General features: G+C 40.4%; 1 protein-coding gene and 1 pseudogene across 1 annotated transcript; both read right to left on the bottom strand.

Moving 5' to 3' along the window:
* Window positions 1–806: 806 nt before the first annotated feature.
* On the bottom strand, window positions 807–2,195 carry LOC148544793 (uncharacterized). The gene has a single exon (XM_088498987.1). It carries the CDS (start codon window positions 2,193–2,195, stop codon window positions 807–809), a length of 1,389 nt encoding a protein of 462 aa, XP_088355113.1.
* A 4,568-nt stretch (window positions 2,196–6,763) lies between these two features.
* LOC148544792 (uncharacterized) lies at window positions 6,764–11,894 on the bottom strand (annotated as a pseudogene).
* Window positions 11,895–17,079: the final 5,185 nt, after the last annotated feature.

Raw genomic sequence — 17,079 nt, 5'->3', positions numbered from 1 at the left:
ATACAATTTCCACTCCTTTAAGATTTACAACACAATCCTCAAGTGTTCCTCATGCTCCTTTACCGTCTTAGAATAAACTAAGATATTGTCTATGAAAACCACCACGAATTTGTCCAAAAAGGGATGAAATACTCTGTTCATGTAATCCATGAACACAGCGGGTGCATTTGTGAACCCAAAGGACATCACCGCAAACACGTAGTGCCCATAGCACGTCTTGAATGCAGTTTTCGGAATATCATCCTCCTTCACCCTTATCTGATGATAGCCGGATCTCAAATCAATCTTTCAAAACACTCCAGCTCCTTGCATATTGATCCATCAAGTCATCTATCCTTGGCAGCGGATACATGTTCTTCACAGTCACTTTGTTTAGCTGTCGGTAATCCACACAAAGTCGCATTCCTCCATCCTTCTTCTTCACCAATAAAATTGGCACTCCCCATGGAGATACACTCGGTCGAATGAACCTCTTGTTCAGAAGCTCTTCCAACTGAGTCTTTAATTTTGCCAGTTCTATTGGAGCCATCCGATACGGTACAATCGACACTGCTCTGGTTTTCGGCACCAATTCAATCACAAATTCAATCTCCCTCTGAGGTGGAAACTCAGTAATATCTTCCGGGAACACCTCCGAAAAGTCTCTAACTATCAGGATTTGATCTATCTTCTGATTGTCACCTAACCCATTAGCCGCCAACATGACATAACCCTCACTCTTCCCCACTATAGTGCACCATTACAAAGTTCAGGCAGTAACCCTTAGCTACCACTACTCCATTTTCTCCTTTCGGCATAAACTGAATTTACCGCTCAAAGCAATCCAACAAAACTCGATTCTTTGATGACCAATCAAACCCCAAAATCATCTCCAATATAACCATTGGTAAACAAATCAAGTCGTGCACAAAATCTCTACCCTTAGGCTTGAAACCTACTTGCCTAACACCTGACCTAGTCATAATCGTCTGATGCGGAGTATGTACATGCAACTCAAATGCTAATTCTGACACTTTCAAGCCTAGTTCCTCAACTTTAGCAAATGAAATAAATGAATGTGAAGCTCCAGTATCATACAATACAACTAATATATTATCACCAATTAAACAGTTACCTCTCATCAGAGGATCCGCCTTAGGAGCATCCTTGGCGTTCACAGCAAATACTCGTCCTTGGTGCTGACCCGCATTCGGGTTCTTCGTTTGAGTGCAATCCCTCACAATATGACCAGGAAGGCCACAGTTGAAGCAACCACATATACCAATCTTGTAAGAGTCATATGGATGAAAGTGTCCACAACGATCATAAATTAAATCTGGATAAACCTTACTCTGATTCCCTCTTCCTTTGCCACGTTGGTACTGATCATAAGCGTTCTTTCTGAAGCCTCCTTGACCTTGAGGCGCATGTCCTCCTCTCTTAAAACTTTGCCCGCTCGGCTGAAAGTACTTGCAACGTCTCTGACTAGTGTTTCCTCCATGAGTGTCCTTTGACGAGGCTACCATCTTTGGATATTCCTCCACAACTCTAGCCTTGTTCACCAGATTGGAGAAAATACGAATCTCCAAAGGAGCCACAGCAGTCATGATGTTGTCCTTCAAACCCCTTTGATACTTAATACATTTCCAGCTCTCGTAGCTCTCCGGGGCACCCTGACACACCCTAGAGAATCTATAGAGCTCCTCAAATTGGTTAGTGTAGTCTGCCACAGACAAGGAACATTGCTTCAGCTGTATAAGTTCCATCTCCTTCACTGCCCTTGCAAACTCAGGAAAGTACTTCTTGTAGAAGGCCGTCTGGAATACATCCCAAGGGATATCAGCATTCTGAAGCTGTAGCAAGCGGCATTCTCCTTGCCACCAATGCTGGGCCTGTCCAAGAAGCTGATAGGCAGCAAATTCTACATATTGGTTATTCAGAATATGCTGTGCTTGTAAAGCATGCTCCATGGCCTGGAACCAGTTATTCGCTTCTGTAGGGTTGGTTGAACCTCTGAAACTTGGCGGATGAACCTTGAGAAAAGTAGCCAAGGTCATTGGAGCACGTCCCATGTTATCACCATTCCCTTCAGCATTGTCATTCCCATTTCTGTCTCCATTTCTGTTTCCAGCCGGTTGGCCTAACCTCTGCACAGCATGCAGAATCGCAGCAGCATTAGCCTCCATGGTGTTCACAAGATTAGCCATTGCCGCCATGAATTCGGCATGGTTATCAGTCGGCTACTCATTCCTACTCTCTGCTCGTGAACGTGTAAGACCTCGTCTGCGAGTAGCCATTAGGGTTCTTGTCTACACCAAACAATGGATATCAAGGTGATCAGTCTCAATATCAAAAGCCTAGTGCTTCAATTATCCCAAAAAGGCACTCACAAATAAGCACGCTATGCATATATCAAATAGATAACCTAATAGCATCAAAGAAAAAGACACACAGAGTATGCAATGAAGCACAATCGGTCCATCCCTTAGGCTCACGAGGACGAACCGCTCTGATACCACTAAATGTAACACCCTAATTACCCTAAGCATTACTTTGCGTCGTAAAGCAAAGGTTAATCAAAGGTTACGACAGTTCTAAGCTCATACATATAATATATAGAAAGAATTAATATAGTCTAGAAGCCCGATGAAGGATATAGCTCAAAAACAGGATTTGAAAAGCGCAAAACGTACTCACAAAGCTACAAACTTAATACACAAGATATATACATAATATAACAAAATATAAGAGTGTAATCGTGATAAGATCTAGCCATAGCTCGCGGAGCTTAAGCCGGCTAGCTATATACAGATAATTCAGAAGTCTGAAGTTTAAAACAGCTTATACAAGTTTTTCTCTCAAAGGAAGCCTCTAGGTAAAAGTAAATACAAAAGATGAGAGATATAAACAAAAAAAGCAAAAAGACTCCAAAACATATCCAGGATCCTCCGCTCTATCACCATCGAAATAACTCACCGAGGTAGGTTGCGACCTGCGTCTGAAAAACAACAACAGAATATGGTATGAGAACCGGATGTTCTCAGTATGGTAACAGTGCCCAGTGATGTAAGATATAAAACTCTGGGACGCTAGAGGCAATCCCAGAACTTCATATCCATCACAAGATTCATCTTAAAACATAATTAAAACAGTAAAGCATAACTCAAAACAATAACATAATAAAAAGGTAATCTAACTTAGTGGATTTTCTAGCTAACACTCTCCGTTGTCCCACAGCCTTCATCAACATATCCTCCATGCGATCCCATTGCCATCGCCTTCCGAGCCTCCTCAATCCCAGTAGAAAGCACAATTAAGTTCAATGCAAGTAAAACACAAGTATAAGCATATATATCAAGTAATTCAAATAGGCAATTAGGCATGGTATACAATTAGGCAAGCAATTACAAGTCGACAAAGCATACAAACAGATAAAAGATACATATGATGAATGCCTGTCCTACTGGCTGTGGTATCATATTTTCGGTTCAACTGCCAACCCGACACATCTCTATGGAGATGTCGCCCTTCAGAATCATGATTGGGAACCCCCGAGATATGGTGGACGGAACACCGTCTAGGATTTTGTGCCTGCACACTCTAGTGATCCGAAGGGATGCGAGCAGGATAATATTTCCATGGACCTCACATCTCAACGTAAGCGGGATGAACTACCGTCCTTACGCCGCTGCCGCTACCTCGATAGGCAGGATCCAACCACTGTCCCTGCCGGGCGCATGGCGTCTCAATAAATCTCAATATAAAACAGTGATACTGTGGTTTTCAGAAAAACATTTTTCAGTATAGCATGGATCTATCTTTTCATTCCGAGTCCTCGACTCATCTCAACCACTGTCAATTCAAGATTTCCATTCTGAATTCATTAGTTCATCAATTCTCAATGCATATATCTTTCTCCCTTCTCACTCCACCAAACCCATCCTCAGTACACCAAAGACCTAAGCCTCCGTTCTCTAACTTTTCAAGGTATAACCAAAGTAAATATCCTAGAACCTTTTCCCATGTTTTAACACCCAAAAATAAGCCAAATAGTCTTAAATAGGTGTCACAGAAGTTTACAAGCTTGTTGGAGAGGTCAAATAGTTAAAAACAAAGTTTTAGATGAAAAACAGGGCATGTGCGTATGCACAGGGGTGTGCATACACATAGAGGTGTGCGTACGCGCAGGTACAAAATTTTACAATTCTGTTTGCTCGCACAAGGCATACGAACACCCTCAACAGAATGCACCTTCAAATGTGTGCGTGCGCATAGGTCTGTACGTGCGCACAACCTGCCAAACTTAGTTGGTTGTGTGTGCGCACAGGGCATGCTAGCGCTCCCATCAGTGACCCTTCACCTGTCTGTGCGTACACATAAGGCTGTGCGTGCGCACAGCTTCAAAAACTCACAGGGGTGTGCGTGCGCCACAAACCCGAAATCACAAAATTCTACAACATTGCAGAATTTTCGATTTTTACATCAAAATTTCAATAATCATATATTTTTCTACCAAACTTGGATTTCCACAAAATTTAAACCATTTTAAAGCTTGTTCAATTTTCTTTGATTTGATATAAAATACATTGAATTTCAAGCATCGTAGCTCAAGATATGATTCATTGAAGTTCATCAAAATTTCAGTTTTACCAAATGTTCACAAATTCTCAATTTTCCACAATCCTCAACCAAAATCAAACCAAAACCATACCAATACTTCCAATTTGCATCATAACTCATCCTTTCTATCACATTCCACCATTCATACCCAACTTTCCTTTACACTTTATTATCCTCAACCTCAATTATCAAATATATGACATTAAAATCAATCCTCCTCAACACATTCATCAAAAATAAATCTATCAACACCAAGCATCATAATCAATCTCATTTAATCTAAATCCAAATATTTCACACCATATTTATCAATTTCAACATCTTAATTCATCAACATATTCAAAAATCATCAATTCATCATAACTCATCATAAATCATCATTCAACCATTCAACAACCATTTCAATTCAAACCTATCCTATGGGTTACTAGCCTAAGTGTCCAGAAATATTATATATTACATAGAGGAAACCGAAACCATACCATGGCCGATTCCCAAAATGTACCAAAACCCCAATTGAGTGCAAAGTCAAGCCTCCAACCACAACCAAGTCACCAACCAACTCCAACAAGCATCAACAATAACTAACAAGCTCCACTATTCAAGCTAATATCACATATTTCACATAAATCAAAAGCTAATACTCACCATAAATCAATTCACAAGAGTTGAAGAACAACTCACCTTAACCCAACAGTTTTGGAAGCCAAACCCAATGTCAATCAAGGGATAGAGTGTACCTAAACACTCAAAATCACAAAATTTCACTTAATCCAAAACCTAGAAATTCGAAATTTTGGAAGGAAAAACTGAGAGGGATTTGGTGATTTTCTTACCAGTTTCTTGGGTGGGTTTTGTAGAGCTCTTCACAAAGATCGCGTGGCCACAAACTGTGCGGCGATCGGAGCTCTGTAGCTCAAGATATGAGCTTGAGAAGGTGATGATAAATAGTGCTTCTTCTCTCTTCTTCCTCTTTTGCTTTCAGCAGTGTGTGTGTGTTTATGAGAGTGAAAGGGTTCATTAATTGGGTTATATATATTGGGCTTGGGCCCAACTTGGGTCCGGTCTAACTCATTAGCGTTTTTAGCCCGTTTGGCCCAACTTTGGGCCAAACCTTTAAAATTAACATCCGGTTTTCCATTTCAAATATTTTTCTAAGGTGACTGTTTTTAATTTTTCTCACACAGTACCAGACAAACTTAAACCGGTTCAGCTACCGGTTCGCGGTTTTACTCAGTTTTTTGCAAAAATACATTTTCTGACTCAGAAAAATCTACTGAGTTCAAAAATCATATTTAAATCCTCAAATTCTCATTTTAAATTTTTGGATCCTATTTTGGCAATATTAATTATTTACTTAAACAGTTAATTTGTCGCGGTTCTTACGTTCTCCCCACCAAATAAGAAAATTTGCCCTCAAAATTTAGTGATTACCTGAGAATAGCTCGGGATAATCCTACTGCATCTCGGGCTCCAATTCCCAAGTATGCTTTTCCACTCCTGCTCGCTTCCAAGCAACTTTAACCAACTGAACTTTTTTTCCCCTCAGTTTCTTCACACTAGTGTTGTCAATACGTACCGGTGTCACTTGAAATGTCAAGTTCTCCTTCAACTCGACTGACTCGGGCTCTAACACATGAGCCACATCCGACGCGTACTTACGGAGTTATGACACGTGGAATACGTCATGCAAGTTGGACAAGTGAGGCGGCAAAGCTACTTGAAAAGCCACCGGCCCGAATCGCCTCAGAATCTCAAATGGTCCAATGAACATCGGATTCAACTTCTTTGTTTTGATTGCTCTTCCGATTCCAGTTGTCGGTGTAACCCTCAGAAACACGTGCTCTTCCACTTCAAAGTCCAATGGTTTCCTTCTCTGATCCGCATAGCTTTTCTGTCGGCTCTGCGCAGTTAAAATCGTTGCTCGAATTTGCTTGATCTTCTCAGTAGTCTCTGCTACCACATGAGGACCGAATACACTTGCTTCACCCGACTCATACAAATAAAGTGGAGATTGGCACTTCTGTCCATAAAGGGCTTCATACGGAGCCATTCCAATGCTCGCATGAAAATTGTTGTTGTACGCAAACTCCACCAATGGCATGTAATGGTCTCAACTTTCGGGTTGATCCAAAACACATGCCCTTAGCATATCTTCCAATGTCTAAATAGTCCTTTCTGGCTGTCCATACGTTTGTGGATGATACGCGGTGCTGAGACATAGCTTCGTACCGAAAGTATTTTGGAAAGCTCCCCAAAACCTTGATGTGAATCGGGGATCACGGTCTGACACTATGCTCGATGGCACACCGTGCAACCTTACGATCTCCTTGATATACAATCTCGCCAACTCCTCCATTAAATAGTCTACCCGGATAGGCAGAAAATGAGCGGATTTGGTTAAGCGATCCACGATCACCCAAACCGCAGAAAATCCCGACCTAGTCCTCGGCAAACCGGTCACAAAGTCCGTTGCAATTCCTTCCCACTTCCATTGAGGAATTTCAAGTGGTTGTAACATTCCCGATGGTTTCTGATGCTCTATCTTCACCTTCTGACACGTCAGGCACTTAGACATAACTGTAGCTACATCATTCTTCGTCACAGACCACCAGAACATCTTCTTTAAGTCATAGTACATCTTCGTACTTCCTGGGTGAATGGAAAACCCACTATTATGAGCTTCTGACAACAAGTCTTACCTCAGACTTCTGACATTCAGTACACAAATTCTCCTCTTGTACCTCCACAATTCTTCACCATCCTTAGTGAATTCTCCACGCCTCTCCTTATCAACTGGTTGAAATAATTGTTAAAGATTTTGCTCATTTTACTGAGCTCTCTGGATCTCTAATTTAAACGTACTTGGAATCTGCAACTGATTCAAACAACCTCTTCCGGAAACTTCACCAATATCCAATTTAAGATCCACAAACTTATCCAGTAACTCCTCTTCCTTGATTCTCATCCAAGCTATTGTTAAAGACTTCCGACTCAACGCGTCCGCCACAACATTCACCTTTCCAAGGTGATAACTTAGTTCAAAATCATAATCTTTCAAAAGCTCCATCCACCTTCTCTGACACATATTAAGCTCTTTCTGATCAAAGATGTACTTGAGACTCTTATGATTAGAAAAGACGTTAAACCTCACCCTCATACAAGTGGTGTCTCCAAATCTTTAATGCAAACACAATTGCCGCTAATTACAAGTCATGAGTTGGGTAATTTACCTCATGCGGTCTCAGCTGACGCTATGCGTATGCCACCACATTCCTGTGTTGCATCAACACGCAACCCAAACTCTTTAAAGAAGCGTCACATTAAACTTCAAACGGCTCATGCGGTTCTGGAAAGATCAAAACAGGCGTTGAAATTAACTTTTTCTTCAAAGTCTGAAAACTTTCTTCACACTCCGACATCCACACAAACGACACCTCCTTCCTTATCAACTTAGTCATCGGTAGTGCAATCCAGGAAAATTCTTCAATGAATCTCCGGTAATATCCGGCTAAGCCCAAGAAACTTCTGACTTCCGTCACATTCGTTGGTCTTTCCCATTCCATCACTGTCTCTACTTTCGAAGGATCCACTGGTATTCCTCCTTTGCTCACCACGTGACCTAGGAACTTCACTTCCTCCTTCCAGAACTCACACTTGGACAACTTAGCATACAATTTTCTCTCCTTTAATATTTGTAACACAATTCTCAAGTGTTCCTCATGCTCCTTTATCGTCTTAGAATAAACTAAGATATCGTCTATGAAAACCACCATGAATTTGTCCAAAAAGGGATGAAATACTCTGTTCATGTAATCCATGAACACAGCGGGTGCATTTGTGAACCCAAAGAACATCACCGCAAACTCGTAGTGCCCATAGCGCGTCCTGAATGCAGTTTTCAGAATATCATCCTCCTTCACCCTTATCTGATGATAGCCGGATCTCAAATCAATCTTTGAAAACACTCCAGCTCCTTGCATATTGATCCATCAAGTCATCTATCCTTGGCAGCGGGTACTTGTTCTTCATAGTCACTTTGTTCAGCTGTCGGTAATCCACACAGAGTCGCATTCCTCCATCCTTCTTCTTCACTAATAAAATTGGCACTCCCCATGGAGATACACTCGGTCGAATGAACCTCTTGTTCAGAAGCTCTTACAACTGAGTCTTTAATTCTGCCAGCTCTATCGGAGCCATCCGATACGGTGTAATCGACACTAGTCCGGCTCCTGGCACCAATTCAATCGCAAATTCAATCTCCCTCTGAGGTGGGAACTCAGGAATATCTTCCCGGAACACCTCCGAAAAGTCTTTAACTATCAGGATTTGATCTATCTCCTGATTGTCACCTAACCCATTAGCCACCAACAAGACATAACCCTCACTCTTCCCCACTATAGTGCACCATTACAAAGTTCAGGTAGTAACCCTTAGCTACCACTACTCCATTTTCTCCTTCCGACATAAACTGAATTGACCGCTCAAAGCAATCCAACAAAACTCGATTCTTTGATAACCAATAAAATCCCAAAATCATCTCCAACCCAACCATTGGTAAATAAATCAAGTCATGCACAAAATCTCTACCCTCAAGCTTGAAACCTACTTGCTTACAACCTGACCTAGTCATAACCGTCTGATACAGAGTATGTACATGCAACTCAAATGCTAATTCTGACACTTTTAAGCCTAGTTCTTCAACTTTAGCAAACAAAATAAATGAATGCGAAGCTCCAGTATCATTGACGAACTGATTTTTGCTGGTAAAAAATTTTGCAAATAAATTTTCGTTGTAAGTATAGTTTATAAACCAACAGAGAATCCTTTCGTACAAAAGTTTGGTTGTCACAAGTAACAAAACCAAATAAAATTTATAACCGAAGTATTTAAACCTCGGGTCGTCTCTCAAGGAATTGCAGGGAAGTATGATTTATTATTTGTTATGGAAAAAGGTATTTTTTGGGTTTTTGAAATAAGGAACAAGTAATTTAAATGGCAAGAAAAATAAATTAATAATTAGGAAAAACTCTTGGCAAGATATGAGAACTGGAAATCCCATCCTAGTTATCCTTATCAGGTGTGATGAGAATTGTTTATCGCTCCCACTTAGTTAATCCTTACTAAATAAAGGAAAGTCAAGTGGACCAATTAATTTGATCCTCAAGTCCTAGTCAACTCCTGTGGAAAGACTAGTTTTAGAGCGATCCAAATTAATCAGCGAGAATTCCAATTTTCAATCAACTGCTGAGTCTGATAACTCAAGTGTTACCAATTACTTAACCAAAACCAAAAGGAGAAAAATCTAAATTAAATTGAAAGCATCATAAATAGAAGAGACCAATCATAAATCTGAAATACCTCAAATTATATTAAATAGAATATTCAAATCTAACATGGAAAGATTCATAAGTCAATTTGGATAAGAAGAGAATCAATAAGAAAAATAAATAAACCAGAGTACTAGAACAAATAAAAGTAGAAGAGAAGTTAAATTAAAGGAACATTGAATGCGGAATGCAGAAGAAGTAATCCTAAAACTAAGAGAAATCCTAATTCTAAAACCTAAGAGAGAGGAGAGAGCCTCTCTCTCTCTCTCTCTCTCTCTCTCTCTAAAACGACACTAAAACCTAAAATTATGAATTATGAATGTTGTATGAATTCTCTCTTTTAATTCCCCCATTCTCTGGCTTCTATTATGTGATTCTGGGCTTGGATTTGGGCCGAAAAGGGTCCAGAAATCGCTGGGGGCGACTTCTGCAATTTTCTGCACGTGGCGTCCGTCATGCGTGCACGTGGGTTACGCGTTTGTGTCGTTTATGCTCTGTTCTAGGCACGCATCCGCATCGTCCACGCGTGCGCGTCGCTGTCTTTTTCTTCAAAACTCTATTTTTGTGCTTTCCTTCCATTTTTGTATGTTTCCTTTCTGTTCTCTAAGCCATTCCTGCCCTATGAAGCCTGAAAATACTTAACACACAGATCACGGCATCGAATGGTAAAAAAAGATAATTAAAATAATTATTTTTAAGGCATAGGAAACATGTTTTCACATATATCATAAAATAAGGATGGAATAATAAAACCATGCAATTCGTATGAATTAAGTGTGTGAAGAATTGATAAAAACACTCAATTGAGCACAAGATGAATCATAAAATAGGGGTTTATCAACCATACAATGCAACCAAGATCTTATCACTAATTAAACAGTTACCTCTCATCAGAGGATCCGCCTTAGCAGCATCCTTGGCGTTCACAGCAAATACTCGTCCTTGGTGCTGACCCGCATTCGGGTTCTTCCTTTGAGTGCAATCCCTCGCAATATGACCAGGAAGACCATATTTGAAGCAACCACATATACCAATCTTGCAAGAGTCATATGGATGAAAGCGTCCACAATGATCACAAATTAAATCCAGAGAAACCTTACTCTGATTCCCTCTCCCTTTGCCACGCTGGTACTGATTATAAGCATTCTTTCTGAAGCCTCCTTGACCTTGAGGCGCATGTCCTCCTCTCTTAAAACGTTGCCCCCTCGGCTGAAAGTACTTGCAACGTTCCCGACTAGTGTTTCCTCCATGAGTGTCCTTTGACGAGGCTACCGTCTTTGGATATTCCTCCACAACTCTAGCCTTGTTCACCAGATCGGAGAAAATATGAATCTCCAAAGTAGCCACATCAGTCATGATGTTGTCCTTCAAACTCCTTTGATACTTAATGCATTTCCAGCTCTCGTAGGTCTCCGGGGCACCCTGACACACCCTAGAGAATCTATAGAGCTCCTCAAATCGGTTAGTGTAGTCTGCCATAGACAAGGAACCTTGCTTCAGCTGCATAAGTTCCATTTCCTTCGCTTCCCTTGCAAACTCAGGAAAGTACTTCTTGTAGAAGGCCGTCTGGAATACATCCCAAAGGATATCGGCATTCTAAAGCTGTAGCAAGCGACATTCTCCTTGCCACCATTTCTGGGCCTGTCCAAGAAGCTGATAGGCAGCAAATTCTACATATTGGTTATTCGGAACATGCTGTGCTTTTAAACCACGCTCCATGGCCTAGAACCAGTTATCCACTTCTATAGGGTTGGTTAAACCTCAGAAACTTGGCGGATAAACCTTGAGAAAAGTAGCCAAAGTCAACGGAGCACGTCCCATATTATCACCATTCCCTTCAGCATTGTCATTCCTATTTCCATCTCCATTTCGATTTCCATCCAGTTGGCCTAACCTCTGCACAGCTCGCAGAGTCGCAGCAGCATTAGCCTCCATGGTGTTCGCAAGATTATCCATTGCCACCATGAATTTGGCATGGTTATCGGCCAGCTGCTCATTCCTACTCTCTGCTCGTGGACGTGTACAACCTCATCCGCGAGTAGCCATTAGGGTTCCTGTCTACACCAAACAATGGATATCAAGGTGATCAGTCTCAATATCAAAAGCCTAGTGCTTCAATTATCCGAAAAAGGCACTCACAAACAAGCATGCTATGCATATATCAAATAGATAACCTAATAGCATCAAAGAAAAAGACACACAGAGTATGCAATGAAGCACAATCGGTCCATCCCTTAGGCTCACGAGGATGAACCGCTCTGATACCACTAAATGTAACACCCTAATTACCCTAAGCCTTACCTTGCGTCGTAAAGAAAAGGTTAATCAAAGGTTACGACAGTTCTAAGCTCATACATATAATATATAGAAAGAAATAATATAGTCTAGAAGACCGATGAAGGCTATAGCTCAAAAACAGGATTTGAAAAGCGCAAAACGTACTCACGAAGCTACTAACTTAACGCACAAGATATATACATAATATAACAAAATATAAGAGTGTAATCATAATAAGATCTAGCCACAGCTCATGGATTTTAAGCCGGCTAGCTATATACAGACAATTCAGAAGTCTGAAGTTTAAAACAGCTTATACAAGTTTTTCTCTCAAAGCAAGCCTCTAGGCAAAAGTAAATACAAAAGATAAGAGATATAAACAAAAGAAGCAAAAAGACTCCAAAACATATCCAGGATCCTCCGTTCTGTCACCATCGAAACAACTCACCGAGGTGGGTTGCGACCTGCATCTGAAAAACAACAGAATATGATATGAGAACCGGAGGTTCTCAGTATGGTAACAGTGCCCAGCGATGTAAGATATAAAACTCTGGGATGCCAGAGGCAATCCTAGAACTTCATATCCATCACAAGATTCATCTTAAAACATAATTAAAACAGTAAAGCATAACTTAAAACCTTAACATGATAAAAAGGTAATTTAACTTAGTGGATTTTCTAACTAACACTCTCCGCTGTCCCAGAGCCTTCATCAACCTATCCTCCATGCGATCCCATCGCCATTGCCTTCCGAGCCTCCTCAATCCCAGTAGAAAGCACAATTAAGTTCAATGCAAGTAAAACACAAGTATAGGCATATATATCAAGTAATTCAAATTGGCAATTAGGCATGGTATACAATTAGGCAAGCAATTACAAGTCGGCAAAGCATACAAACAGATAGAAGATGCATATGATGAATTCCTGTCCTACTGGCTGTGATATCACATTGTCGGTTCAACTGCCAACCTGACACATCTCCATGGAGATGTCGCCCTTCGGAATCATGATTGGGAACCCCCGAGATATGGTGCTCGGAACACCGTCCAGGATTTTGTGCCTGCACACTCTAGTGATCCAAACGGATGCGAGCGGGATACTATTGCCACAGACTTCACATCCCAACGCAAGCGGGATGAACCACCGCCCTTATGCCGCCGCCGCTATCTCGACAGGTGGGATCCAACCGCCGTCTCTGCTAGGCGCATAGTGTCTCAACAAATCTCAATATAAAACAGTGATACATTGGTTTTCAGAAAAATATTTTTCAGTATAGCATGGATCCATCATTTCATTCTGAGTCCTTGACTCATGTCAAACACTGTTAATTCAACATTTTCATTCCGAACTCATTAGTTCTTTAGTTCTCAATTCATATATCTTTCTCCCTTCTCACTCCACCAAACCCATCCTCAGTACACCAGAAACCTAAGCCTCCATTCTCTAACTTTTCAAGGTATAACCAAATTAAATCTCCTAGGACCTTTTCCCATGTTTTAATACCCAAAAATAAGCCAAATAGTCTTAAATAGGTGTCACAGATGTTTACAAGCTTATTGGAAAGGTGAAATAGTTAAAAACAAAGTTTTAGTTGAAAAACAGGGCATGTGCGTATGCACAGGGGTGTGCGTGCGCATGCCCAGGAGATTTTTCAAAATGTTTGTGTACGCATAGAGGTGTGCGTACGCACAGGTACAAAATTTTACAATTTTGTTCGCTCGTACAAGGCGTGTGAATGCCCTCAACAGAATGCACCTTCCAACGTGTGCGTGCGCACAGTTTGCCAAACTTAGTTGGTTGTGTGTGTGCACAGGGCGTGCTAGCACTCCTATCAGTGAGCCTTCCCCTGTGTACGTGTACCCACAAGGCTGTGCGTGCACACAGTTTCAAAAACTCATAGGGGTGTGCGTGCGCACACAAACTAGAAATCACAAAATTCTGCAACATTGAAGAATTTCAGATTTTTACACTAAACTTTCAACAATCATATCTTTTTCTACCAAACTCAGATTTCCACAAAATTTAAACCATTTTAAAGCTTGTTCAATTTTCTTTCATTTGATATAAAATACATTGAATTTCAATCACAGTAGCTCAAGATATAATTCATTGAAGTTCATCAAAAATTTCAGTTTTACCAAAAGTTCACAAATTCTCAATTTTCCACAATCCTCAACCAAAATCAAACCAAAACCATACCAATACTTCCAATTTGAATCATAACTCATCCTTTGTATCACATTTCACCATTCATACCCAACTTTCCTTCACACTTCATTATCCTCAACCTCAATTATCAAATATATGACATTAAAATCAATCCTCCACCAACACATTCATCAATCATAAATCTATCAATACCAAGCATCATAATCAATCTCATTTCATCTAGATCTAAATATTTCACACCATCTTTATCAATTTCAACATCGTAATTCATCAACATATTCAAAAATCATCAATTCACCATAACTCATCATAAATCATCATTCAACCATTCAACAACCATTTCAATTCAAACATATCCTATGGGTTACTAGTCTAAGTGTCCAGAAATATTATATATTACATAGAGGAAACCAAAACCATACCTTGATCGACTCCCAAACCGTACCAAAACCCCAATTGAGTGCAAAGTCAAACGTCCAACTACAACCAAGTCACCAACCAACTCCAACAAGCATCAACAATCACCAATAAGCTCCACTATTCAAGCTAATATCACATATTTCACATAAATCAAAACCTAATACTCACCATAAATCAATTCACAAGAGTTCAAGAATAACTCACTTTAACCTGACAGTTTTAGAAGCCAAACCCAATGTCAATCAAGGGTTAGAGTGTACCTAAACACTTAAAATCACAAAATTTCACTTAATCCAAAACCCAAGAAATTCGAAATTTTGGAAGGAAAAAAATGAGTGGGATTTTATGATTTTCTTACCAGTTTCTTAGATGGGTTTTGTAGAGATCTTCGCAAGGATCGCGTGGCTGCAAACGGTGCAGCGATCGGAGCTCTGTAGCTCAGGATATGAGCTTGAGAAGATGATGATGAATAGTGCTTCTTCTCTCTTCTCCCTCTTTTGCTTTCAGCTGTGTGTATGTTTATGAGAGTGAAAGGGTTCATTAATTGGGTTATATATATTGGGCTTGGGCCCAGTCCAACCCGTTAGCGTTTTTAGCCCGTTTGGCCCAACTTTGGGCCAAACCTTTAAAATTAACGTCCGGTTTTCCATTTCTAATATTTTTCTAAGGTTTTTGGCTGTTTTAATTTTTCTTGCACAGTACCGGATAGACTTAAATCGGTTCAACCGGTTCAACTGCCGGTTTGCATTTTTACTCGATTTTTCGTAGAAATTCATTTTCTGACTTAGAAAAATCTACTGAGTTCAAAAATCGTATTTAAATCCTCAAATTCTCATTCTAAATTTTCGGATCTTGTTTTGGGCAATATTAATTATTTACTTAAACGGTTAACCCATCGCTACCTCCTTTCAAACCTCCTCAATCCCAGTAGAAAGCACAAGTAATAACAATGCAAGTAAAGCAAAAGTATAAGCATGTATATCAAGTAAGTCAATAAGTACTTAGGCATGTTAAACACTTAGGCAAACAATACAAGTTAGCAAAGCAAACAAACAGATAGAATATTCACATGATGAATACCTGTCCTATTTAGCTGTGATATCACACTGTCGGTTCAACTGCCAACCCGACACATCTCCATGGAGATGTCACCCTTCAGTCTCATAATGGGAAACCCCGAGATATCGTGCCCGGAACACGATCCAGGATATAGTGCCTACATACTCTAGTGATTCTGAAGGGATGCGAGCGGGATACTCTTGCCACAGACCAAACATCTCAATGTAAGCGGGATAAACCAACCGTGCTTACGCCGCCGCCGTGACCTCAACAAGCGGGATTAACCAACCGTCCTTGCCAGGCGCATAGCGTCTCAACATTCTCAGTAATAAAATAGTGTAAACAGTGGTTTTTTAGAAATTATTTTCAGTATTTAGCCCACTCCGAGTCCTCGACTCGTCTCAACATCATCAATCCAAAAGTCATAATTCATCATTTCAATTGTCACCACAACACTCTGCGATCTCACTCTACTAATTCATCCTCAGTACTCCAAAAACCTAAATCTCCGTCTTCTAAATTCATATGGAAATTTTCTAAATTAATTCACTAACTCATCTTTAACAATGTTAGGAACTAATTATTAGATACTACTCTTAATTAGTCTTGAAGGAAGTTTAGAAAGTAAGAGAACCTATGAAAAACAAGGAAAATTCATATTTCAGCAAAACAAGGGCCTCGCGTACGTAATCCCCTACCTCGCATACGCATACTGTTGAGAAAGGGGTGGTCACGTATGCAACCCCCTACTCGCGTACGCGAGTGTCTGAACCCAAATGGATTGATCGTGTTGCGTGTTAAGATTCGCATACGCAAAGGCTTCATCTTTGATAGCTCGCGTACGCATACAGTGCCTCGTGTACACGAGATGCCCAACGCGAAAGGTTTGGTCACGTCGCGTGCATTGTGTCGAGTATGCAAGGAGTGAAAATCTGTTTGCTCGCGTACGCAGGCAGTGTTCACGTATGCGAGTTACCCAACTCGAGTTAACCAACTCGAATAGGTTCGTCGCGTCGCGTGCCTCCAGTCGCGTACACAACTGATATAAGATTTATCGTCGGTTAGGAATTTCATACAAATAACTCCGTTGATAATATAGTTCCCAACCAACAAATAACTATTAATCAAATTTTAATAATTGGTTGTCACAAGTACAAACCCCAATGAAAATTAACCGAAGTGTTTAAACCTCGGGTCGTCTCACAAGGAATTGCAATGAAGTGAT

The sequence above is a fragment of the Arachis ipaensis genome, chromosome B9 (genome assembly GCF_059453495.1).
Source record: "Arachis ipaensis isolate K30076 ecotype BB chromosome B9, ASM5945349v1, whole genome shotgun sequence".
In the NCBI taxonomy this organism is placed as follows: Eukaryota; Viridiplantae; Streptophyta; class Magnoliopsida; order Fabales; family Fabaceae; genus Arachis; species Arachis ipaensis.
This window is presented reverse-complemented; position numbering and strand designations above follow the sequence as displayed.

What these genes read in the sequence shown, in the direction of transcription:
- LOC148544793 (XM_088498987.1), bottom strand. Translation starts at nt 2,195, where the DNA reads ATGGCGGCAATGGCTAATCTTGTGAACACCATGGAGGCTAATGCTGCT.